We start from the raw sequence: 25,160 nt of genomic DNA, 5'->3' as shown, positions 1-25,160 counted from the left end.
CTACCGGTACCGACTCTTGACCCTGATACCTTCCCCAATATCTCACCACCCTCACTGACTTCTGGACTACAACTCCTTTTCCCACTCCCCTGACAAATTAGTTTAAACCCCACTGAAGAGCCGTATCAAATTTCCCTCCCAGGATATTGGTGCCCCTCTGGTTCAGGTGCACCCCGTCCTGTTTGTACAGGTCCCACCTTCCCCAGAATGTGTTCCAATTATCCACGTATCTGAAACCCTCCCTCCTACACCATCCCTGCAACCACATGTTTAACTGCACTCTCTCCCTGTTCCTCAACTCGCTATCACGTGGCACCGGCAACGTACCAGAGATGACCACATGTTTTGTCTTGGCTCTCCAGCCCAGCTCCCAAAATTCCTGCTTTAAATCCCCGTCCCTTCTCTTACCTATGTCATTGGTACCAATGTGTACCACGACTTGTGACTGTTTCCCCTCCCCACTTCCGAATCCGGAAAACACGGTCTGAGACGTCACGGACCTTGGCATCCGGTAGGCAACATACCATCCGTGAGTCTCTTTTGCTGCCACAGAACCTCCTATCTATCCCTCTAACGAGTCCCCAATAACTATTGCCCTCCCGCTCTGCCCCTTACCCTCGCGAGCCACAGAGACGGACACAGTGCTGGAGATCCTCTCACTGCGGCTCACCACTGGTATGTCGTCCCCCTCAACCGTTTCCAAAGCGGAATACTTGTTGCTAAGGGGAACGACCACAGGGGATCCCTGCACGGACTGCTTCCTCCCAGCCCCTCTCACCGTCACCCATCTGTTTTCATTCCTCGGAGTAACTGTATCCCTAAAGCTTCTGTCTATGGCCACCTCTGCGTCCCTAATGATCCCAAGTTCATCCAACTCCAGCTCCAGTTCCCTAACACGGTTTTGGAGGAGCTGGAGATAGGTGCACTTCCCACAGATGTAATCAGCAGGGACACTGACGTCGTCCCTCACCTCAAACATAGTGCAAGAGGAACACAGCACTGCCTGAACACCCATCCCCTCTAGACACCTTGCCAATACCAAGTAGAAACAGCAAAAATGAATTAAACTCACCCCTGCTCGCCCTTTCTGCCTAAGCCCTGTGAGCCAAAGCCCTTATAGCTCACACTCTGCTTCCCACTCACTCCACTGCCCACTCCCGACGCTGCCCGCTGTATACTGCAGCCTATCTTTTATACTTCGCGCGCTTAAAAAACCCTTCCCAGACTCCTTAGCAGCCCACTTCCAGTTTTCACTTTAAACTTAAGAAAAATACTACTACAAAAGTAAAGGCCAAAAAAGAAACACACACTAACTGACTCATTAAATAAATAAATAATTCAATCAATCTCTCACCACTCCTGCCTCCAATCACTCCCTCTCTGCTTGCTCCAGTGAAACAATGAGCTTATAGGTCTTTGATTTTCGGTACAGGATACCGACCTGTTTTGTTGCTTGTTTGATGGTTAGCTTGTAATCTCCGCATATCCTGACAGTCCAGTCCGGCTTAACAGTGGGAGTCCACTCAGAAAACTGCACAGGCTTCATTATTCCTAAAACCTCCAGTTTCTGAGTTCAGCTTCTACTTTTTCGTGTAAAGCACAGAGCACTGAACGAACTCTATAGAACTTGGGTGTTGCCCCAGGACCAACATAGATCTTTGCCTTGATATCCTATATTTTGCCCAGTTCATTCTGAAATAGTTCTGGTTATTTAGCCCATGAAAGTTGTCTTCATTAATGCTGAAAATTTCTAACCAATTTAATCAGATCCGATGGAGCCTATCGCGACCCTTGACCATGATGATCAGTTACTGGTGCTCGAGTATTTAAAGTTTTAAAGTTTATTTATTAGTGTCACAAGTCGGCTTACATTAACACTGCATTGAAATTACCGTGAAAATCCCCGAGTTGCCACACTCTGGTGTCTGTTCAGGTACACTGAGAGAGATTATCTTCAAGGCTTCTCCAGTGCATGTGGCCAGCCTGGCCATTGTGCTATTTAATTTAAGGTGTTGAACACTATCTTGTAAATACCAATATCAATACAGATCTCCTATGACGGTGATGGAAGGTCCTGCATCCATCTCCATTTTTAGTGGTCGACCATCCACTGTTAATATAATTGGGTTTGACTTGTTCACTTTAGTATTACTTTAGTAAACTTCAGATCTTTCTTTGGAGTCATTTTCTAAACTATGCACTTGAGTTATATATATTTTTTCTTTGTTGGTTCTTGGTAGGCTTTGGTTGGCTCTGCATTTAATCCTAATATATAATATAGCCCTCCTGTTACAAGTTGCAGCTTTAAATTTGCATCTCTACTGGGTGTTCTCTCCCCCGCACCAGAAGCATTCTTCTAAGTTCTTGGTCTGTTGACCATACTTTCTGTACCTCTGTCCTGTCTTGCTTACTACTATTTGACTCATGGCTTTCAGTACCCTCATCCCTGAAGCCACGATTCCCTGAGGTTTCCCACTGAAGTTGGTTGTCCTTCCCTAGCTTCATTCTTTGTAACTCTAATGCATTTATTTTAGTGCTTTCTGTAGCCTGAGCAATCTCTGAAGCTCTTGTTGAGGTAAGTTCTGTCTCTGCTTTTTTTTGTATGGTGAAGTTCTTCAGACCACAAACCAACTATCTCTTAACATTTTGTTGTATGCCAATCCAAATTCACATTGTTCAGCTAACTGCCTTAACCGTGCCATGAATGCTGCTAATGTTTCCCTTGGATTTTTCATTGTAGAATTAATTTCATATCACTGCGTTATCACCAATGGTTTTGACCAGTTAAACTAACTCCTTGAATGTTTTAGTATTGGGGTCTCTGGAGAAGTCAGACTTCGAAGTAGATAAGTCTGAGCCCCATAGGCTGTTAGAAGATTACCTTCTGCTTCGCCACCCCACCACCCCCCACGATTTCATTGGCCGTAAAAAAAATAATCAGAGCTGCTCCACATATTGGATCCACTGCTCTGTTGGTTTCAAATGCTTCCAACTTCCCAATTAAGGAATTTTGGCACTCAAATTGTTGCAGTAGTATTTCTTAAAAGACTGTGATTCAAGGACTTGTGCTCCTTATCATCTCCTTCAGCAGATGATAAATAAAAGTGATGAACAACAAGGCAGATAAACAAACAGAAGGTTTATTTTGGGAAAAAAACAACTATATACATAGGACAGTGCTAAGGAAGTATGTAAACTCAATGATTCCCAGACTCCATCTGTCAATTCCAATTCCAACTGTCAAATAATTGCCTCTCCACCCGATAGGTCATGTGCCCCCCAATAACACCACCCCCACAAAGGGGCTCATCATCACAATGGCAGTTTGAGAATTTGAATTCTGTGATCTGTTTTTAAATGTGGAATGCGATACTGGTAATGATGAGGTAACTCTCAACCTGTCAAATTGTTGTGAAAATCCAACTGACTCACCTCTGCCCTTTGGGGAAGGAAACAAATGTGGATGATTCCAAACTCCCCTTTGAAATGGTTTGGCAAGCTCCTCGAGGTATCAAGACAGGTAGGTACTGTCCCAGAGATTAAAAATCATTATTTAATCTCCAAACTTCAATTAATGAACTCTTAAACCTTGTAGACTTTGGTTTTCCAGTTTATTAGCCTGTATATTAAATTGTCTAAACATAACCCTTGATAAAATGTAACACTGAACAGGTCATGCAGCATCTGTAGAGAGCACGGAGGTGTTGACATTTTAAGTGTGGGCCTTTTGGCAAAGTGTCTGCAGCTGAAAAATCAACTTGTCTGCATTCCCCACAATGCTGCCTGAGTGTTGTGTATTTCCAGCCTTTGCAGTTTGTTGACATCAGTGAAATGTGTCTGGGGAATTAGTGAAATAGTTGGCATAGTGGCCCTTCACCTAAACAACCTGGATTCAAGTTCAGCTCAGTTATAGTTTGAAAAAAAGTCTTAATCCAGTTTATAATGAGCATGCATGGTGATTTCAGGGGAGGCTGTAATTGTATGTTTGCAGGACTAGTAATCCAGAGCCCCAGGATAGTTCTCCCCCCATTTGAATTCAATAAAAATCTGGAATTAAAAGTCTAATGATGACCATGAAATCATTGTCGATTGTCATAAAAACCCATCTGGCTCACGAATGTCCTTTAGGGAAGGAAAGCTGTTGTCCTTGCCTTGTCTAGTCTATATCTGACTCCAGATCTCATGCGATAAATGTTGGCCCAGCCAGCAACACACACACGCATGAACAAATCAAAATAAAATTTCAGATGCCAGGTGGTACAATAGTTAGGAAAGATGAGTACAAGTGCAGATAACTTTGAAAAAAAAACAATGGGCAGGATTTTTCTCCCTCTCTGATGTGGCAGGAGGCAATGCGTTTCTCATTGCCCATTTAATGCACCCCTCACAACTGGGGAACCCAAGGCGGGGGTGTGTTATCGGTGGGACCATAAAATCCCGCCATCGTGAATGGCAGCAAGATTTCAGCGACTACGTTTGGGGAGAAAGGGGAGGAGGAGTTGGGTCCCAAAAGCAGGGAGCTGAACCTTCTGTCGTTAGTGAAAAAGATGAGGGAGAAATATGGGAGAGCAACATGAAGACTTAAGAGCTTGTTCTTGAACTGATGAAGATTTCAAGACATGACAACCTGATGACAACAATCTTGCTCAAAAAAACAGCCATTTCCCACTATCTCCAATATTTATAACTAATAGACACATGTTCAAAGAAAATGAGCAAGCGCCATTGTTTTAACATGCCCAATGCTTTTTCTCCTGATTGCTCACAGCCATGTCTAGGAGATTAATCTTCAATTCCCAACATGTTAAGACAATTGTGAGGGTTGCCAACCTTAGCTGGAAAAGGTTGCAGAGTTGTGGTGAGTTGAGGCCACAAGGGGGTTTAAAAATGTTGATAAGGATTCAGTTTTTTGGAAGACAGAGAGCTAATAGAGGGCAGTGAGGACAGGAATAAATGGGCACCCTGTCACTTCTGGACTGAATCAAAACTCTCATTGCAGTGCTGGAAAAAATGTGATTACTCATCTCTGCAGAAGTTACCGTTAACTGTACTATGGACTGCTTTTCAGTACAGTAAAAAAAAACTAGCAAACTGTCACCCCTATATTACTGGGTTTAAATTGCCAAACCTGTTATGTGAATACTTCAGGTACCTATTGCTTAAAACATGATTATATAGAAACAATGAGCATTTAATCATATTGATCATTTTGTTTAAATATATCATGAATCATGACAGCAGCCTAAATGTTTTCTTAACAGGATATGCTACTTCTTTTTTCTGTGCCAATGTATAACATGTTTATGGCTGGCATTTATTCAAGCATTCAAGCAGCTCCATCCTTATAGCAATCCGAACATGCCAGCCCAATGGCTTAAGCCTCATGTACTGAGCTATAATTGGAGGACGTAGGAAAGTCTGCACAGATGATGACCTGTCTGAGTTCCCATAGAATACCTGTGGGAGGGGGAAAAATAATGCTGGAAATCAGAATTCAGATCATTATTTCAAATCAAAGCTTTCTAACTGTGAAGATAAAAGAGGCATATCAAACCCACAATTATCAGGACTTTATCAGCTTCTTTGTGTACAAGGGGTTGAATTTTATAGCCCCTCCTGCTGGTGGGATCTCTGATCCTGCCAAAGTCAATGGAGTTTTGAATGCCTCGCTACATATTCAGGCTCTGCTGCAATGGGGTCATAAAATTCCACCGATATAAAATGTGGCATCCAAATAAGCAAACACACTGCAAGGGAATCTCGCCACCTGGTGGCATATCCTTTTAATATGTGCCAAACCATTAAAATCTAGAATCTAGTAAATGCTTTTACATTCAAAATCAGCTTGGAATAACACCGTTGCAGAACTAACACCAGAGTAGGTGCATTGCAGTAGCTTGTACATATCACTGCAATAAAGGCCATGTGGTGGCACGGTTCAATGTAGTGGGGCCCGGGTTCAATTCCCGGCTCAGGTCACTTTCCATGCGGAGTCTGCATGTTCTCCCTGTGTCTGTGTGGGTACCCTCCGGGTGCTCCAGTTTCCCCCCACAGTCTGAAAGCCGTGCGGGTTAGGTGCATTGGCCCAAACCCTCAGTGTACCCAAACAGACACCAGAGTGTGGCAACTAGAGGGTTTTCACAGTACCATCATTGCAGTGTTAATCTAAGCCTACTTGTGCTAATAAATAAAGTTTAACAGCAGGTCAAATTCACATTGATCCCAAAACTTCAAGTTAATATTCTTGAAATTTTTTTGGAGCATTATTCAAAAACTAGTGCAAAGAGAGGCAGTGGTTTTTAACTGCTAATGAATCACAAAAAGTTGGTTTGCAGGTGCAACAGGTCATTAAGAAGGCCAATGGAATTTTCTCCTTCATGATGGAATTTAAAAACAGGGAGGTTATGTTGTAGCTGCATAAGCTGCTGGTGAGGCCACACCTGGAGTACTGTGTACAGTTTTTGTCTCCTTACTTGAGAAAGGATAAACTTGCACTGGAGGGGGTGCAGAGGAGATTCACTAGGTTCATTCTGGAGTTGAGAGGATTAGCTTATGAGGAAAGACTGAGTAGACTGGGACTATACTCATTGAAATTTAGAAGAATGAGGGGGGATTTTATAGAAACATATAAAATTATGAAGGGAATAGATAAGATAGAAGCAGGGAGGTTGTTTCCACTGGTGGGTGAAACTAGAACTAGGGGGCGTGGCCTCAAAATAAGGGGGAGTAGATATAAGACTGAGTTGAGGAGGAACTTCTTCACCCAAAGGGTTGTGAATCTGTGGAATTCCCTGCCCAGTGAAGCAGTTGAGGCTACCTCATTGAATGTTTTTAAGGCAAAGATAGATACATTTTTCAGCAGTAAAGGAATTAAGGGTTATGGTGAGTGGGCGGGAAAGTAGAGCTGAGTCCATGAAAAGCTCAGCCATGATCTTATTGAATGATGGAGCAGGCTCAAGAGGCCAAATGGCCTACTCCTGCTCCTATTTCTTATGCTAAACCAGAAGCTCTCTGGACTTACATCACAGATGGTCATAATTAACCCAGATGTTTTTAAAATGTTTACCAATGATTCAATTTACAACTTACTCTGCTTTCGTTCATTAACACAAATCCATTAAATGGAATTATTAAAATAAGGGGAAATAACCTTTGTCAATAATTTTCAAAATGAATACTTTGATAAGGTCAGTCTTGTATGAAACTTTTAAATGTATTATTATGGATTATAATTCATCTCATGACCATTCACAATTATAAATTTTGGAGAAAATCATGCCACCAGGAGAGCATAACTGAATTGTTATTTGTACATATTCAAATTAAATTGTCTGGCACTAAGAAAGACTTTTTATTTTGTAAGGAGGGTTTCTCTTCTCTATCTCTAATTTTGATGAACTTTGAAATTGGAAATAGTTAATGTCCTTGACACCTGGCTCACAGAAATGAGTTAATTGGAACCTGTTTCACCACTGTGATTTTCAGGTATTCCAATGGGCTTGTAAAGAAAAACACCGTGTGAGATCTAAGAGACATACAGGGCAGAGCAGACCTCACTGCTGCTCTTAAATCATCCCTTTGCTTATTTCTAAATGGAAGCCAGTACTTACTCGATTGTTTCCAGTCTGGTCTTTATAGTAAACCCAGTTAAATGTTTTATCAGATCTGTATTGCACGCTGTACTTTGTCATCCATTCATCAGCATCACATCGTCCTTGAGTAATGATCCCAGAAATAACTTTGATCTTCTTCAGGTCAATCTGAAGCCATTGCTGATTGTCCTGGTACCTTGATAGCCATGCACACCTGTGATAACACATTATAAGTGTCCTTATTGAAATTTTGGAAGATAAATTCCTGTTGAAATATGGATATTGAATTTGGAAGCAGCAAAGACTATATAGTGTCCACTTGTTAGTTTATCAACATGTAATGTGTTCCTTTCAAATTTATTTCCTATTTCAATAGAGATGTTAATCCATTTGTTTTAAGCTGGTTTGTAACTAAAATATAATTTTTTATCCTTAAGCTTAAACAGTGTTGAATCAAATAATTAAAAGATATCAGCCAGCTGTGTGTTTGGGCAGTCTTTTTGGAATTGGTAAACTTAGCCACTTAATGGATATGGGTTTGCTGTAGTTCAGATAGTCAGTGACACTGTTCTTGCCAGTGGAAACAACCTCCCTGCTTCTATCTTATCTACGAAGGGATAAGATAGAAGCAGGGAGGTTGTTTCCACTGGCAGGTGAAACTAGAACTAGCATGGCCTCAAAATAAGGAGGAGCAGATTTAGGACTGAGTTGAGGAGGAACTTCACCCAAAGGGTTGTGAATCGGTGGAATTCCCTGCCCAGTGAAACAGTTGAGGCTACCTCGTTGAATGTTTTTAAGGCAAGGATAGATACATTTTTGAACAGTAAAGGAATTAAGGGTTATGGTGAGCGGGCGGGTAAGTGGAGCTGAGTCCAGAAAAAGATCAGCCATGATCTTATTGAATGGCGGAGCAGGCTCGAGGGGCCTGATGGCCTACTCCTGCTCCTAGTTCTTACATTCTTATGTTAGTTTGAATTAGAGCACTTGTGTTGAACATTCATCATAGCCACTGTCAATCGAATCATTCAAGCTGTCATTTTGTAAACAGAATTTGTGTGGATGTGTACATGTAAGGATAGCTTGCTCAGAGTTATTCTATCATCTGTGAATGAACAACTGAGAGTATATGGTCACTTGTTCTCAAACCAGCTGAGTAACTGAAGCTCCATGTAAGTTGTGCATTGTTTGGTGCTATAGCTATGGGAAAATTACAAAGGAAATGTCCTTTTTATCCTAGAACTTCTAATTCTAAATTTTAAAGACCATGTTATTACTTGATTTGAACAAGATTTTCTGAGGCGTATTAACATACCATGAAAAAGTTGTCTTTTTTCTGAAGGAACAAGGTTCTGTTAGTCATCTCAGTTGCAGGTATTTTAAATTACCAATTAGTCCACAGTAATTTGCCTACATTTTGCTTTTGGGAATCACTCTATTTAAAAAGTAATCTGTACAGTGATTTAATTTGTTCAAAGGGACATTGCACTGAGACATTCCTCTGTTTTTTGAATTAGCTAGGTATAGTGGGCATCCAAAGTGTTCTCCAGTAAGCAATTTAGTAAGCTTGATGTTAATTAGCATAACTCAGGTTTAATAGTTAGTGTGATAGAGAAAAGCAGTTGTGTAGGTCAGTTCACAAGCTGTTTAAACCATTTACATTGTGGTCAAAAGCAGAACCCTAAGGGGCCAAACATTCCATTGATGTTCCTAGCAAAAGAATATTCTACAAGTGTGATAAGGCTTCATAAACTAAGAATTGCACAGATTATAGGGGCGATCTTACCAGCTGATCACGCCAGTCAGATTGCCAAGAGGCAGAAATTTGGGTTCATGCCCGATTTCCCGCCTCTTGCGATCTTCGTGGCCCTGGATTTCCGGCATGATCAGCCTCAATTTAAATTTGAATTTAAATATAATTAGCGAGCCCAGGGCGGAATCATTCAGGCACACTTGCCTTAACATCTTGCCGGTGGCCCTCGCTGGCAAAGATCACGTATGGTCCCCATCAACGGGACTTGATGTGCTAGTCTTGCCGTTAGGACTGGAAGCCACTGAGGTCCCTGAGTGGTCAGAGGCAGGGGCACTGCCAGCCTGAGGAAGCCAGTAACTGGGGGGGTGGGGGGAGGATTACTGTGCATGAGCGATAGTGCCCTCTAGTGTGAACAGCAGCTTTCCGGCGAAAACAGACTCTGTCCACTCCCTCTATTGGTGGGGATCAAATCATGCATCATTTTTTACACTAAATGGCAAAAGATTTCATTGTGGCCTTGCTGAAAAAATAGATCTAAAACTCTCTAGTTTTCAAGCTCATTCAGCAATTAGAATTTTTTTGCTAAGATTGCCCTATATGGGCCTTCTAATATCAAAAGATATGAATTACCTGCACAAACAATTTTGCAGTGGTTTCATTCTGACACTTAAGTCAGTGGGTCAAGATATTGATAAATAATCAGTAGAAATAATGAATTTGTATGAGCTAAAATGCCATTTATCATGCTTTTATGATCTGTTGCACAGATCCACCTCAATACTTGATCAGATCACAAACTAAAATTGCAGTAAAATGCAGGAACTATAATAAAATCCAGGGGTGTGTGAAACAATTATTGCATGGGTTGATATAAGATTCTGTTGCGTGATTACCTACCCAAAACCTTGGCTGTTGACTCTTGCTTTGTTTGGCATCCATGAGGAATACCACCCTGTATATTGGTCTTCATTGGAACAACTTATCTGGTCTTCTGTAACAGCTCCAGATTCAAATCCAAGAGCTCGGTGATAAGGGCACTCTAGTTTTAAAACAATTAGCATAACTGTAATAAAGTTAAGGCTGTATTGATGTGACATTGTAATTAAATAGTCTAATTTTGACCATGTAACGTTTCAACAAAAACTTCCTACTGGCGTCTTTAGCATTGGAACAAGTCCGAAGGAACTTCACAGGCAAATTATCAAACAAAACTTGATCCAGATCCACATATGGAGCCATTCGGACAGGTGACAAACCAAAAAAAAAGAGGTAATCGTAAAGATGGAAGTTTTTCGGGAGGGCATTCCAGAGTTTATCGAAAGGTAATGCTGGAAGAGTGAATGTGCAAGAGGCTAAAATTGAGGAGCACAGAGATTCAGTCAACAAAATTTTAGGAGATAGGCCAGAGAGCAAATAGGGATTGGTCGAGGGTGTCAAGATCAGGGTGCCAAGGTTTCCTACCAACACCAAGTCCTTGCAAAGCAACATCTCTTTCCGGCTGTTGAGTGAGAGAGAAAGTGAACATATAAAAGTGAAGCAAGAATGAGATACACAGAGAAAAGTGGTGGAAGAACAAGTGCCAGGTCACTTGAGGTTCACTCCAAAGGAGTTGGAAAGCAACAATTCGATGGCCTGTTTCCTACACAAAGAAACACCTTCGCAGTCACTTCAGCCTTACCTTCTCGACACCAAGTTTCTCACTGCCCACATTGTTGTGAATTATGCCTGTGCTGCAGATGTTTGTGTTCTACTTTCAGGTCAACCTACTCAGAGACTTGAGCTCTTACACTGAAACTAGGCCTATTCATGAGGCTCAGCTAGAAACCTTCATCTATTTTTAACCAAGCATCCTCATTATTTTCACCTTCACCTCCCCTTCAGTTCATAACCAGTGAAATACCTGTGTGAAGTTTGCACATTCTCCATGTGTCTGCACGGGTTTCCTCCAGATCCTCCGGTTTCTTCCCACAGTCCAAAAATGTGCAGGTTAAAGGGATTGACCATGCTCATTTGCTCCTTAGTGTCCCAAGATGTGTCGTTTAGGGGGAATTAGAAGGTTAATATATAGGGTTATGGGAATAGGACTGGGGTAAGAAGATTTGTCCGAGAGTCCGTGCAGACTCAACAGGCTGAAAGGCCTCATTCTTCACTGTAGCGATTCTATGATTCTATGAAGTAGTGGATTCATCTCTGTGATATCCACAAAGGAACTTGTCGAACGAATTGCTAAGTTGTACAAAGAACAATACAGCACAGGAACAGGCCCTTCGGCCCTCCAAGCCCGCGCCGCTCCCTGGTCCAAACTAGACCATTCTTTTGTATCCCTCCATTCCCAATGTAATGATGCTTAAAACTACCAGTGAGCAGGGTTCAGTTGGTGTTGCAAAGGATTCAAATTCACAGCTACATTAGCTAGCAAATGTTCTTGGAACATCCTTTTCATTTGGTATAAAAGGGTCTGATCCATGAAGTGAGTCCTTGACTTCGAAGTAGGACCAGAAAAATATTGAAACTTTGTGAGGAGCGCAGGGCCAGAGAAACCATGAAACTTAAGGGCTAGCCACCATCAGTCACCATTCAAAGTTGTGTCCAGAAAAGAAAATCAAGATGTGACATTACAGGGAAGCAAGTGAGTGATTAGCTGGTGAGTCATTCCTATTTACTTTACTTAATCTTGAAAATTTCAATTGGCGTAAGAAGAACTTTAAGTAAAATAATAAGAGTATAAGCAAAGGCAGGACTAGAGGCATTAATTAAAATTTAATGAGTAAAATAATTGATTAGCTAAATGATACATTATAAAGATGACAGGGCATGTGATGTGCTTCAGCTGCAGTATGTGGGAGCTAGTGGCTGCCAGCGTGATCCAAGGCAAACGCATCTGTAAGTTGAGGAACTTTGGCTCAAGGTTAGAGCTAGAGAAATACCTGTGTGAAGATGCATTTATACAAGTCTTTATACATATGTAAAGAGCAAGAGGGTAGCCAGGGAGAGGGTTGGCCCACTCAAGGACAAGGGAGGGAATCTATGCGTGGAGCCAGAAGAAATGGGCGAGGTATTAAATGAGTACTTTGCGTCAGTATTCACCAAAGAGAAGGACTTGGTGGATGATGAGTCTGGGAAAGGATGTGTAGATAGTTTGAGCCATGTTGAGATCAAAAAGGAGGAGGTATTGGGGTTCTTGAGAAACATTAAGGTAGACAAGTCTCTAGGGCCTGATGGGATATATCCCAGAATACTGAGAGAGGCAAGGGAGGAAATTGCTGGGGCCTTGAGAGAAATCTTTGTATCCTCACTGGATACAGGGGAGGTCCCAGAGGATTGGAGAATATCCAATGTTATTCCTTTGTTTAAGAAGGTAGCAAGAATAATCCAGGTAATTACAGGCTGGTGAGCCTTACATCAGTGGTAGGGAAATTATTGGAGAGGATTCTTTGAGTCAGGATTTATTCCCACTTGGAAATAAGTGGACGTATTAGTGAGAGGCAACATGGTTTTGTGAAGGGGAGGTTGTGTCTCACGAACTTGATCGAGTTTTTCGAGGAAGTGACAAAGATGATTGATGGGGGTAGGGCAGTGGGTGTTGTCTACATGGACTTCAGTAAGGCCTTTGACAAGGTCCCTCATGGCAGACTGGTGCAGAAGTGAAGTCACATGGGATCAGAGGTGAGCTGGCAAGGTGGATACAAAACTGGCTCGGTCAAAGAAGACAGAGGGTAGCAGCGGAAGGGTGCGTTTCTGAATGGAGGGCTGTGACAAGTGGCATTCCTCAGGGATCAGTGCTGGCACCTTTGCTGTTTGTAATATATATAAATGATTTCGGAGGAAAATGTAACTGGTTTGATTAGTAAGTTTGCGGACGACACAAAGATTGGTGGATTTGCGGATAGCGATGAGGACCATCAGAGGATACAGCAGGATGTAGATCAGTTGGAGACTTGGGCGGAGAGATGGCAGATGGAGTTTAATCCGGACAAATGTGAGGTAATGCATTTTGGAAGATCTATTACAGATAGGAAATATACAGTAAATGGCAGAACCCTTAAGAGTATTGATAGGCAAAGGGATCTGGGTGTACAGGTACACAGGTCATTGAAAGTGGCAATGCAGTTGGAGAAGGTAGTCAAGAAGGCATACGGCATGCTTGCCTTCATCGGCCGGGGTATTGAGTTTAAAAATTGGCAAGTCATGTTGACGCTTTCTAGAACCTTAGTGAGGCCACACTTGGAATATAGTGTTCAATTCTGGTCGCCACACTGCCAGAAGGATGTGGGGGCTTTGGAGAGGGTGCAGAAAATATTTACCAGGATGCCTGGTCTGGAGGACATTAGCTATAAGGAGAGGTTGGAGAAACTTGGTTTGTTCTCACTCGAATGACGGAGGTTGAGGGGCGACCTGATAGAAGTCTACAAGATTATGGACAGAGTGGATAGTCAGAAGCTTTTTCCCAGGGTGCAAGAGTCAATTACTTGGGGGCACAGGTTTAAGGTGCGAGGGGCAAGTTTTGAAAAAGATGCACGAGGCAGATTTTTTACACAGAGAGTAGTGGGTGCCTGGAACTCGTTGCCAGGGGAGGTAGTGGAAGCGGATACAGTAGTGCGTCTTGACAAATACATGAATAGGATGGGAATAGAGGGATATGGTCCCCGGAAGGGTAGGGGGTTTTAGTTCAATCGGACAGCATGGTTGGTGCAGGCTTGGAGGTCTGAAGGGCCTGTTCCTGTGCTGTAACTTTCTTTGTTCTTTGTTCTAGAGTATGAGCTTAGACTCTGCAATGCATCAGGAAGGGAGAAATTTACTTGGATACTTTGTTCCAGAAGGCAATCACACCCCTTAAGCTAAGATCTTCTGATTTGTCCATAATAAGGGAAAGAAGACAGAACTAATGGTTCTGTATCTGAATGTACATAGCACCTGTAACATAACAGATGAATTATCATCTGATAGCCATTATAAAGACGTGACTGCAAGATGACAAAGGCTGGGACCTGAATTATCAAGGGTACAATTTGGAAGAACAGGAAGCTGGGAAAAGGTGGTGGGGTAGCTCTGTTAATTAAATTAATTAGTACAGTAGAGAGAGTCAAGACCTTAGCTCAAACAGCAAGATGTACAATCAGTTTGGGTAGAGATAAGAAATTAAAAAGATGATGTGGGTCTGGTGCCACATGTAGGCCAAACTGTATAATGGCAGCAGGTTTCCTTCCCTAAAGGACATTTGTGAACCAGATGGATATTTACACCAATCAATGTTTGTTTCATGGGCACTATTATTGAGATGAGTTTCCAATTAGGAGTCGTGGCGTTATGTTGCAACTGTACACAACTCTGGTGCGGCCGCACTTGGAGTACTGTGTGCAGTTCTGGTCCCCACATTACAGGAAGGATGTGGAGGCTTTGGAGAGGGTGCAGAGGAGGTTTACCAGGATGTTGCCTGGTATGGAGGGGAGATCCTATGAGGAGAGGCTGAGGGATTTGGGATTGTTTTCGCTGGAAAGGCGGCGGCTAAGAGGGGATCTTATTGAAACATATAAGATGATTAGAGGTTTAGATAGGGTGGATAGTGATAGCCTTTTTCCTCTGATGGAGAAATCCAGCACGAGGGGGCATGGCTTTAAATTGAGGGGGGGTAGTTATAGAACCGATGTCAGGGGTAGGTTCTTTACCCAGAGGGTGGTGAGGGATTGGAATGCCCTGCCAGCATCAGTAGTAAATGCGCCTAGTTTGGGGGCGTTTAAGAGATCCGTAGATAGGTTCATGGACGAAAAGAAATTGGTTTAGGTTGGAGGGTCACAGTTTTTTTTTAACTGGTCGGTGCAACATCGTGGGCCGAAGGGCCTGTTCTGCGCTGTAATGTTCTATGTTCTATGTTCTATGTTCTAATTACAAATATATTCACTTACTTTTAAATTCATTAGCTGCCTTGCTGGGATTTGAATCTGTGTCCCTAGAGCATTAGCCTGGGCCTCTTGATTACTAGCCCAGTAAAATTATCCCTGCCTCCTCCATCAACTGGACAGCATTGGTATTTCAAATTCCTCCATGGCTTTGCCCTTCTGTATCTCGAATCTCTTCAAGCTGCGTAACCCTCCGGGATCTGCTCTCCTCTAATTCTGGCCTCTTGAGCATCCTGACCTCTTGAGCAACCCCCCATTTTAATTGTTCCACCAACATAATAGTCTAAAACATGATGCCGTGTCTTCACCTGTCTAGGGCCTAAGCTCAGGAATTTCCTCCATAAATCTTTTTTTCCTTCTTTAAGGTGGTCCTTAAAACTTACTTTTTGTCCAAGCTTTTAATGATCTGCCCTAATATCTTTTTTATGAGGCTCAGTGACAGATTTTGTTTTGTTAAACCCCTGTGAAGTGCTTTGGAACATTTTATCATGTCAAAGGCGCTAGATATTAGATTTTATATATATATATAGTTGTTGCTGTTAGGTCTCTGAAGCTTATTTATTGTAACTGGTTGGTGGTCTTCCATCCTGAGGGGTTATACTAAAGGGTAATCCATTTAATCTTCAGGGATGGTCAGTCTCAAGATCATACTGAGGTAAGAGGATTAACCAATTATCTTGTGCCTTCTCTTATCACCATTGCAATACCAAGAAGTAAGAATGCCCTACATTCTTTTCAGGGAAAAAAATGATGAATTTGGTGGTAGATGTCAATAGCCAGCACTATGCTATAGGTTTTACTGTTAACTGTTGGAAGTTTCCCTCCCCCACCCCCCTTCAACATTAGTGATACATTGAAGCTTTTATGAAGTAGTTGATTTTGTTTCCAGAATAAAGTCCTGCTGGATCTTCAAGAATATTCCCTCAAAATTGAGGTAAGTGCTTTCTTATGCCACATTAAAATTATATAATGGTCTCTTTTACCTGGCATGCACTCCAGCATCGGTGGTCCTGGTGCCTTTCCCCAAAATGTGTTGGATTCTTCATTGCAATCACATTTGCAAGTCCTGTTACATGACTGATCCAGATTTTCATCCTGTCATAAATATAGGTGCAGTAGCTGAAAGCTTATGAGCCCTATTGGGTGACTTGTGTGGGTAATTAGTTTTGACACTGATAAAATTTGTGCTGGTAAAAAATTGTGCTATGATGACATACCTTATACAATTAACAAAACTGATTAAGAAGAATAATGAATAAAGTGCTTGCATGGGAAAATAGAAGTGCAATTATTGATAGTAATTCATCCCTTATAAGATAACATGTAAAGTATTAAGGAGGAGGAAGATGTTTAAATCATTTTAAAATGTTTATCCTAATCCCACAATCCATGTAACACTTGGATGTTTTAGTTTATGAACTTAATGGTGGGATAGGAACAAAGAACAGTTCAGCACAGGAAACCGGCCCTTCGGCCCTCCAAGCCTGTGCCGCTCATTGGTCCAACTAGACCATTCGTTTGTATCCCTCCATTCCCAGGCTGCTCATGTGACTATCCAGGTAAGTCTTAAACGATGCCAGCGTGTCTGCCTCCACCACCCTACTTGGCAGCGCATTCCAGGCCCCCACTACTCTCTGTGTAAAAAACGTCCCTCTGATCTCTGAGTTATACCTCGCCCCTCTCACCTTGAGCCCATGACCCCTCGTGATCGTCACCTCCGACCTGGGAAAGAGCTTCCCACTGTTCACCCTATCTATACCCTTCATAATTTTGTACACCTCTATTAGGTCTCTCCTCATTTTCCGTCTTTCCAGGGAGAACAAGCCCAGTTTACCCCATCTCTCCTCATAGCTAAGACCCTCCATACCAGGCAACATCCTGGTAAACCTTCTCTGCACTCTCTCTAAAGCCTCCACGTCCTTCTGGTAGTGTGGTGACCAGAACTGGACGCAGTACTCCAAATGTGGCATAACCAGCGTGCTATACAGCTGCAACATCAGACTCCAGCTTTTATACTCTATACCCCATCCTATAAAGGCAAGCATACAATATGCCTTCTTCACCACCTTCTCCACCTGTGCTGCCACCTTCAAGGATTTGTGGACTTGCACACCTAGGTCCCTCTGTATTTCTATACTCCTGATGACTCTGCCATTTATTGTATAGCTCCCCCCTACATTAGTTCTTCCAAAATGCATCACTTCGCATTTATCTGGATTAAATTCCATCTGCCATTTCTCCGCCCAATTTTCCAGCCTATCTATATCCTGCTGTATTGTCCGACAATGTTCATCACTATCTGCAAGTCCAGCCAACTTCGTGTCATCCGCAAACTTGCTGATAACACCAGTTACACCTTCTTCCAAATCATTTATATATATCACAAATAGCCGAGGTCCCAGTACAGAGCCCTGTGGAACACCACTGGTCACAGATCTCCAACCGGAAAAAGACCCTTCGACTATTACTCTCTGTCTCCTGTGGCCAAGCCAGTTCTCTACCCATCTAGCCACCTCTCCTTGTATCCCATGAGCCTTAACCTTCTTAACCAACCTGCCATGAGGGACTTTGTCAAATGCCTTACTGAAATCCATATAGACGACATCCACGGCCCTTCCTTCGTCAACCGTTTTTGTCACTTCCTCAAAAAACTCCACCAAATTTGTAAGGCACGACCTCCCTCTTACAAAACCATGCTGTCTGTCACTAATGAGATTGTTCCGTTCTAAATGCGCATACATCCTGTCTCTAAGAATCCTCTCCAACAACTTCCCTACCACGGACATCAAGCTCACTGACCTATAATTACCCGGGTTATCCCTGCTACCCTTCTTAAATAACGGTACCACATTCGCTATCCTCCAATCCTCAGGGACCCCACCTGTGTCCAATATAATGATTGTTAACAGTTAATTTTGGGATCAGTTATCAATTAATTGAAGTGTCTTTTAACTAAATTGCAGTACATTTAAAAACACTTTAAACTAACTAGGATAAAAGCAAGAAGCTGCGGATGCTGGAAATTTAAAAGAAACAGAAAATGTTGGAGGAAGAGCCAGACAGACTCAAAATGTTAATTCTGTTTATCAGAAGTAAGGAGCAATAGTTAAACAATATTTTCTAACTACCAACAGGCCAAAATTAGCACACAAGTCAGATTGAAAGTAACTGCACAGGTTGAACAATGCTTCAACAGCATTGGCCTGCACTGAACGCCATACCTCAGTAGCAGATATAGATGTAAAACCTTTTCCAAATGGATTGAGAAGAATTTGAAAAAGATAAAGGAAAGACAAGCATTATTTTCTTGAACACTACAAAAAAATTACTTTTTAAAATGTTTTTATAAAATAACAAAAATAACTCAAATGAACATTTAATTGCTCTATTACTACTATTTTACAAGGATCTCAGTATTGGAAATTTATACACATCTTCTGCACAGTGTCCTGGCGTTTTACAGTTGCTGAGGTATTATTACATTTGAAGAAACTCGAAGGTAAATAAGAATTTCTCAGTTAAATAACAAAGATATACTGAATAGGGGAATATAATTTAATGATTATAATATTTTTTACAAATAATTTTTGATAGATACACATTATTCCACCAGAAAATGCTCAGCATACCTTCAAGTAAGAACAAAATGGAAAATAGGATGTTTTCTCCTTTCATCTTTTCAAGATTATGCACTCAGCAGACTGAATAACTGCTGTAGATCCAAGAGGATTATCTTAATTCCCCACGTCAGCGTATTTTATATAATCTGAACCGTTATTTCTTCTTAAATGCTGTCACCTTACGTATCTTATGTATTCATTATTTTTATGAAGCAAACAAAGGAGTTCAGTGGAGAACAAAAAAATAGGTTGCAGTACAAAGGAAAAAGAAAGCTCAAATTTATATAGTGCCTTTCATGACTTCAGGACTTTACAAAGCACTTTGCAGCCAATTAAATATTTTCGAGCATAGTCACTGTTTTAACTGAAGAAAGTATAGCTGCCCATTTGTGCACAGTGAGGTACCTCTAACAGCAATTCAATAACGACTGGATAATACATTTTTTGTATTGATTGAAGGATAACTGTCAGTCAGGACTCCAAGAAAAAACTCTCCTGCATTTCTTTACTGTATGATGTGGAGATGCCGGCGTTGGACTGGGGTGAACACAGTAAGAAGTCTCACAACGCCAGGTTAAAGTCCAACAGGTTTATTTGGTAGCAAATACCATAAGCTTTCGGAGCACTGCTCCTTCATCAGATGGAGTGGAAATGTGCTCTCAAACAATGCAAACAGACAAAATCAAGTTGCAGAATACTGATTAGAATGCGAATCCTACAGCCAGCCAGGTCTTAAAGGTACAGACAATGTGGTTGGAGGGAACATTAAACACAGGTTAAAGAGATGTGCATTGTCTCCAGACAGAACAGCTAGTGAGATTCTGCAAGCCCAGGAGGCAAGCTGTGGGGGTTACTGATAATGTGACATAAATCCAACATCCCGGTTTAGGCCGTCCTCATGTGTGCGGAACTTGGCTATCAGTTTCTGCTCAGCGACTCTGCGCTGTCGTGTGTTGTGAAGGCCGCCTTGGAGAACGCTTACCTGAAGATCCAAGGCTGAATGTCCGTGACTGCTGAAGTGCTCCCCACAGAAAGAGAACAATCTTGTCTGGTGATTGTCGAGCGGTGTTCATTCATCCGTTGTCGTAGCGTCTGCATGGTTTCCCCAATGTACCATGCCTCGGGACATCCTTTCCTGCAGCATATCAGGTAGACAATGTTGGCCGAGTTGCAAGAGTATGTACCGTGTACCTGGTAGATGGTGTTCTCACGTGAGTCACGGCAGGTGGTGGAATTGAATTCAATAAAAAAAATCAGGAATTAAGAATCTACTGATGATCATGAAACCTTTGTCGATTGTTGAAAAAACCCAAACTACCCAAAGTTCACTTGCATGACTGCCCTGAAAGAGAAAGTTGAGAACTATGTTTAATTTGCTATCACCTACAAAAACTTCAGTGACTACTGGGAAGGCCATTCTCACCCTGCTTTGAGGCTCCAGGTCAGTGTGAAGGAGATGGCATAACTCAGTGACAACAACAATCTTAACTTGCCAGATGAGAAGTGAGGGCAAAACAACATCCATTTCAACAAAGAGATTGAGTGTTAGCACATAAGTACTTACTTAGGAAAAACAGATCCAATTTTTTGCTCCATTAAACTGAAGATGAATTAATTTGGCAACGCTATGCTGATCAATTCATAGAATCATAGAATCATTCAGTCATCAAGTCGGCATTGACCACAATCCTGCCCAGCTCCTATCCCCTTAACCCCACATATTTACCCTACTAATCCCCTTGACACTAAGGGACAATTTAGAATGGCCAATCAACCTAACCCGCACATCTTTGGACTGTGGGAGGAAACCGGAGCACCCGGAGGAAACCCACACAGACACCAACAATCTGTCCTGGTCCCTCCACACCGATACTATAATTAAGAAAAACCACCAGTGCCTCTACTTTCTCAGAAGGCGAAAGAAATTCAACATGTCCACTATGACTTTATAGATGCATCATAGAAACTATCTTTCCAGATGCATCACAACTTGGTATGCCTCCTGCTCTGACCAAGACCGCAAGAAACTACAAAGAGTTGTGAACGTTCCCAGTCCATAACGCAAACCAGCCTCCCATCCGTTGACTCCATTTACTCTTCTCGCTGCCTTGGGAAAGCAGCCAGCATAATCAAGAACCCCACATACCCTGGACATACTCTCTTCCACCAATTGTTGTCAAAAATGATTTATCTGAATCATCCCAGGAAGTACCAACTTTTTTAGTTCCTAGTTGTGAATTCTATAATGGAGGATTTGGTTGAATCCAAGTTGCCTGATGATTGTGTCTGAGCTACTATACCATTTGAGAATGATGCAGAATTAGTTCCAAGAGAAGAAGTGCCTATTGAAAATCCAAATCTTACTTCTCATTAGATTAAATAAATGGGCGGCACGGTAGCACAGTGGTTAGCACTGCTGCTTCACAGCTCCAGGGACCTGGGTTCGATTCCCGGCTCGGGTCACTGTCTGTGTGGAGTTTGCACATTCTCCTCGTGTCTGCGTGGGTTTCCTCCGGGTGCTCCGGTTTCCTCCCACAGTCCAAAGATGTGCGGGTTAGGTTGATTGGCCAAGCTAAAATTGTCCCTTAGTGTCCTGAGATGCGTAGGTTAGAGGGATTAGTGGGTAAAGTATGTAGGGATATGGGGGTAGGGCCTGGGTGGGATTGTGGTCGGTGCAGATGCGATGGGCCGAATGGCCTCTTTCTGTACTATAGGGATTCTATCATAAATGAAAGCCAAATTACAGAATGCTGTATCCAACCAAAGAGGAAAAGACATCCCCCTAATTGACTTTCTGATTGACTGTGCATAATGATTAATGATGCATTGTACTGTGTATAGAGTCACGCTGGCAGCGCACCTCCGCCTGTGGATTTCCCACCGGCATGGGGTGATGTCAATGGTAATTCCCATTGACAGCGGGACCAGAGAATCCCACCGCTAGCAAACAACGCAGCACCACTCACCAGTGGGAAACACGCAGCTGGGAGGCCGGAGAATCTTGCCCCACATTCTTTTCCTTCTGTTAAAACCCACAACCTATAACATAGTTAGGCCAGGGTAAACACACCTACTTTGCCTTGAGCCAAGAAAAGTGCCTGAGGAGGATATAATTCAAAAAGAGTTGTCACTGAGTTATGCCACCTCCTTCACACCAACCAAGCAGAGTGAGGATGGCCTTCCCAGTAGCTGTGAAAGTCACCTTCACTATAACACTATGTGCTATTGAATCCTTCTTGGTGGGGAAGTGACATCGATATCATCCATGGTCTGTGATCCCGAGAACAGTGCCCCTGACAATAAAGCAGAAAGTAATCAATGAGCTGAATCAGATGATAAGACTCGGTGTCACAGCCCCCACAGACCAGGCCACAGAGTGGGTTTCAGCAATGGTAGCTGCAGTAAAGAAAGATGGCACGGACAGGATCTGCATCGACCCAGTTCACAACAAGAAGGTGCTGCTGAGGGCTTATCATACCATGAAGATGATTGAACAAGTTGAACATTCCCAATGCCAAGTGTGATAAAGCAGAGGTAGATCCCCCTCTGAGAACTAACACCAAAACGCCCAAAGAGGAGTACGTCGCCCTGTAATCTGTAAAAAGTGCGTGTGAAGTGGTGTGATCTGTTCTTCAGCAACTTCTAGTGGTTAAATAGAAATAAATCCCTGACACTCACTCTAAAATCAACATGTAACAATTTATTTATCTAACTGTGAACAAATTAACTATTGACAAATTGAATAAATCCCTTCTATTAACTATCCCCGAATAAAATAAGATTCTAAAGGTATGCTGTTCAAATAAATATAATTCCCACTCATTAAAATAGAATTTAGTCACTCCCTAAATTACAACCAGGTTTTGTCTCTTCTAGAATATTCTGGGCTTTTTCCGTTGATTCTTCTGCCTGGAACTTCTTTTTTCTTTGCATTAAGAAGTCTCACAACACCGGGTTGAGGTCCAACAGATTTATTTGGTATCACGAGCTTTTGGTGTGCTGCTCCTTCATCAGGTGATACCAAATAAACCTTTTGGACTTTAACTGGTGTTGTGAAACTTCTTACTGTGCCCACCCCAGTCCAATGTCAACATCTCCATATTTTTCTTCTTTGGTACCTTTGCTATCGAGATGGTGCTTTCTCTAAGACATGATGAAGCTATGAGAGCCACCAATTCTCTCGCGAGAGAGCTGAAAGCTGACAGCTCTGGCAAGTGGCAGTTGCTCTCCTCTCTTTGTCCCACTGCCCCCTTCTTTTATACTCATGATGATATATCAATATTTCCCACAATAGGATTGGTCCCACGTTGTCAAAACCATCAAATTTAAATTGAATAGGTTTTTGGTATCAAAGTGCTTGATTCAAATTGATTGGCTAAATTCAAAAGATGCTGCTGCTTGGCCTTTCCACACAAATGTTTTAGTTTGGGCTCTCTATGTACTTGCATTTTAAATATCTGAGCACAGAAAAAGCACCACTTTTTAACAGGACCATGCAATGCTTTCCCCCTAGCATTTTACAATTTTACAAACATCAAATTCTAACTTCCTACCTCCCAATCTACAATTACTCTACACAACTTCATAAAACAAGGTTTTCAGCATCTTAGATGCAAAGTGTGGGTTCTAGCAAATCCTGCTGGATGAAGAATCCTCAAAACTCCCTACATTCATGTCTCTGGTCGGCTGATACCATTTCCTCTGCATACCCTAGGGGATTTCCACTAAGTGAGGTCTTCCAATGGTGTATGGAGCAATCCTTTACAGGAAAACCCTGCAAAATCATTGCCAATGACATCCTGGTCTGGGGTCGTACAATGCAAGAACATTATGTACGTCATTGTTTAGTCCTCAAAAGAACTTCCTATATGCAGATGCAGGGTCAACAACGTGGCTCTCTATGTGGTTCATTTGCTCAAAGCCAATGGTGTGAAGCCATATCCAGACCCACCACTGACTATGCAGATTGAGAGGAGGACAATGACTCCATGACCATTCAGGTACTTTCATCTCGTTGAATCTAGGAACTCCATGACCTTACAGGCAGATCTCAAATGCAGGCAGCTCCTCGACATCATGATGAAATACTGGCCCTAGTCTTGAAAGGAGCTTCCCCAGGAGCTCTGCGCTTTCTTCTCTATGTGAAAGCAGCTAACTGTACAAGACAGACTGATACTGTGCGAACACAGTATCCTCCCCACAGAGCTACCATACCCATCAACTCCACCAAAGGCACACAGAGTTTGAGGCAACCAGTTGCAGGGCAAAGCAATCCCTATACTGGCCTGCGATATGCAGAGATAGAGACGGAAGTATCCAAGTGTCCATCATGCAACGCACTCAAGCCGCTTAAGAACCACTACACCTACATGAGGTCCCGGATCTTCCATGGTCTCTCATGATGGCTGATATCTTTGACCGGAACAGTAAACAGCACTTGGTCCTAGTCGAGTCCTACTCTAGTTGGTTCAAAAACACCTGTCAGACATGAAGAACAACAAAGTCATAGTCAAGAGTCACTTCACCACACATGGGGGCAATCTTACCATTACGCCTTGCTGGCTGATGGGGGAGGTTCTTTCTGGCGAGAATCACAGCTGGTTCCCACCAATGGGGACCAGATGTGATGGTCTCACTGGTGGAACCGGAAGCCATTGGGAACCCCCCCCCCCCCAGGATAAGAGGGTGCCTCTGAGCAGTACCATCCTGGCGGTGCCAGCCTGGCACTCTGGCACTACCCACTGGGCATGCTTGCACTGCCCATCAGGCACCATGCACTGGGCAGTGCCAAGGGGGTGGGACCTGAGGGGTGCAGGACCTGCTGGGGGCTGGGGTGGGCTGATCGCTTGTTGCGGGGTGAACTGCTGCACACTCTGTACAGTGATTGGTGGGACTGCTGCCACTCCGCATTAGAGATCGTGGAGTGAGGGAGGGGGAGCCCGCTGCCACCCTACATTAGAGATTGGTGGGGGTGGGGGGGGGGGCAGGGATGGGGATAGGTCTGGGCAGAGCAGTGTGGGTCATGGGGGTCAATCTGTCTGGGTGCGGAGTGGGCTCATGATAAGCCATGGGCCCCCGCAGTAGCTGTAGGCCATGGAGGCTGTCACACAGCCTTTGAGGGCTGTGTGACAGGTCTCTCTGCTGCTTAGAGCAGAGAGACCTGTGCATATGCAATGGTGCCCTTTGTTGCTCTAAGCCACCGTTACCTTCTTCCCCTACAGGCGAGAAACAGATTTTGAGGGGTTTTTTCTGCTCTAAGTGCACAAGATTGCAGATTTGGATTCGCCCAAAGACGTATCAG

At 42.8% G+C, this 25,160-nt stretch overlaps 1 protein-coding gene across 1 annotated transcript in view; it reads right to left on the bottom strand.

The window, feature by feature from the left end:
* Positions 1 to 5,301: 5,301 nt before the first annotated feature.
* Positions 5,302 to 25,160, bottom strand: part of LOC144506255 (retinoschisin-like) — a 40,925-nt gene continuing 21,066 nt past the window's right edge. The window contains exons 2-5 of the mRNA XM_078232116.1: positions 16,223 to 16,334; positions 10,240 to 10,381; positions 7,611 to 7,806; positions 5,302 to 5,457 (exon numbers count right to left, since the gene is read on the bottom strand). Of these exons, the coding sequence (XP_078088242.1) occupies positions 5,302 to 5,457; positions 7,611 to 7,806; positions 10,240 to 10,381; positions 16,223 to 16,334 (606 nt within the window). The remainder of the gene's footprint in view (positions 5,458 to 7,610; positions 7,807 to 10,239; positions 10,382 to 16,222; positions 16,335 to 25,160) is intronic.

The sequence above is a fragment of the Mustelus asterias genome, chromosome 17 (genome assembly GCF_964213995.1).
Source record: "Mustelus asterias chromosome 17, sMusAst1.hap1.1, whole genome shotgun sequence".
Lineage (NCBI taxonomy): Eukaryota > Metazoa > Chordata > Chondrichthyes > Carcharhiniformes > Triakidae > Mustelus > Mustelus asterias.
The sequence above is the reverse complement of the archived record's forward strand: the minus strand, read 5'-3'. Positions and strand labels throughout refer to the sequence as shown.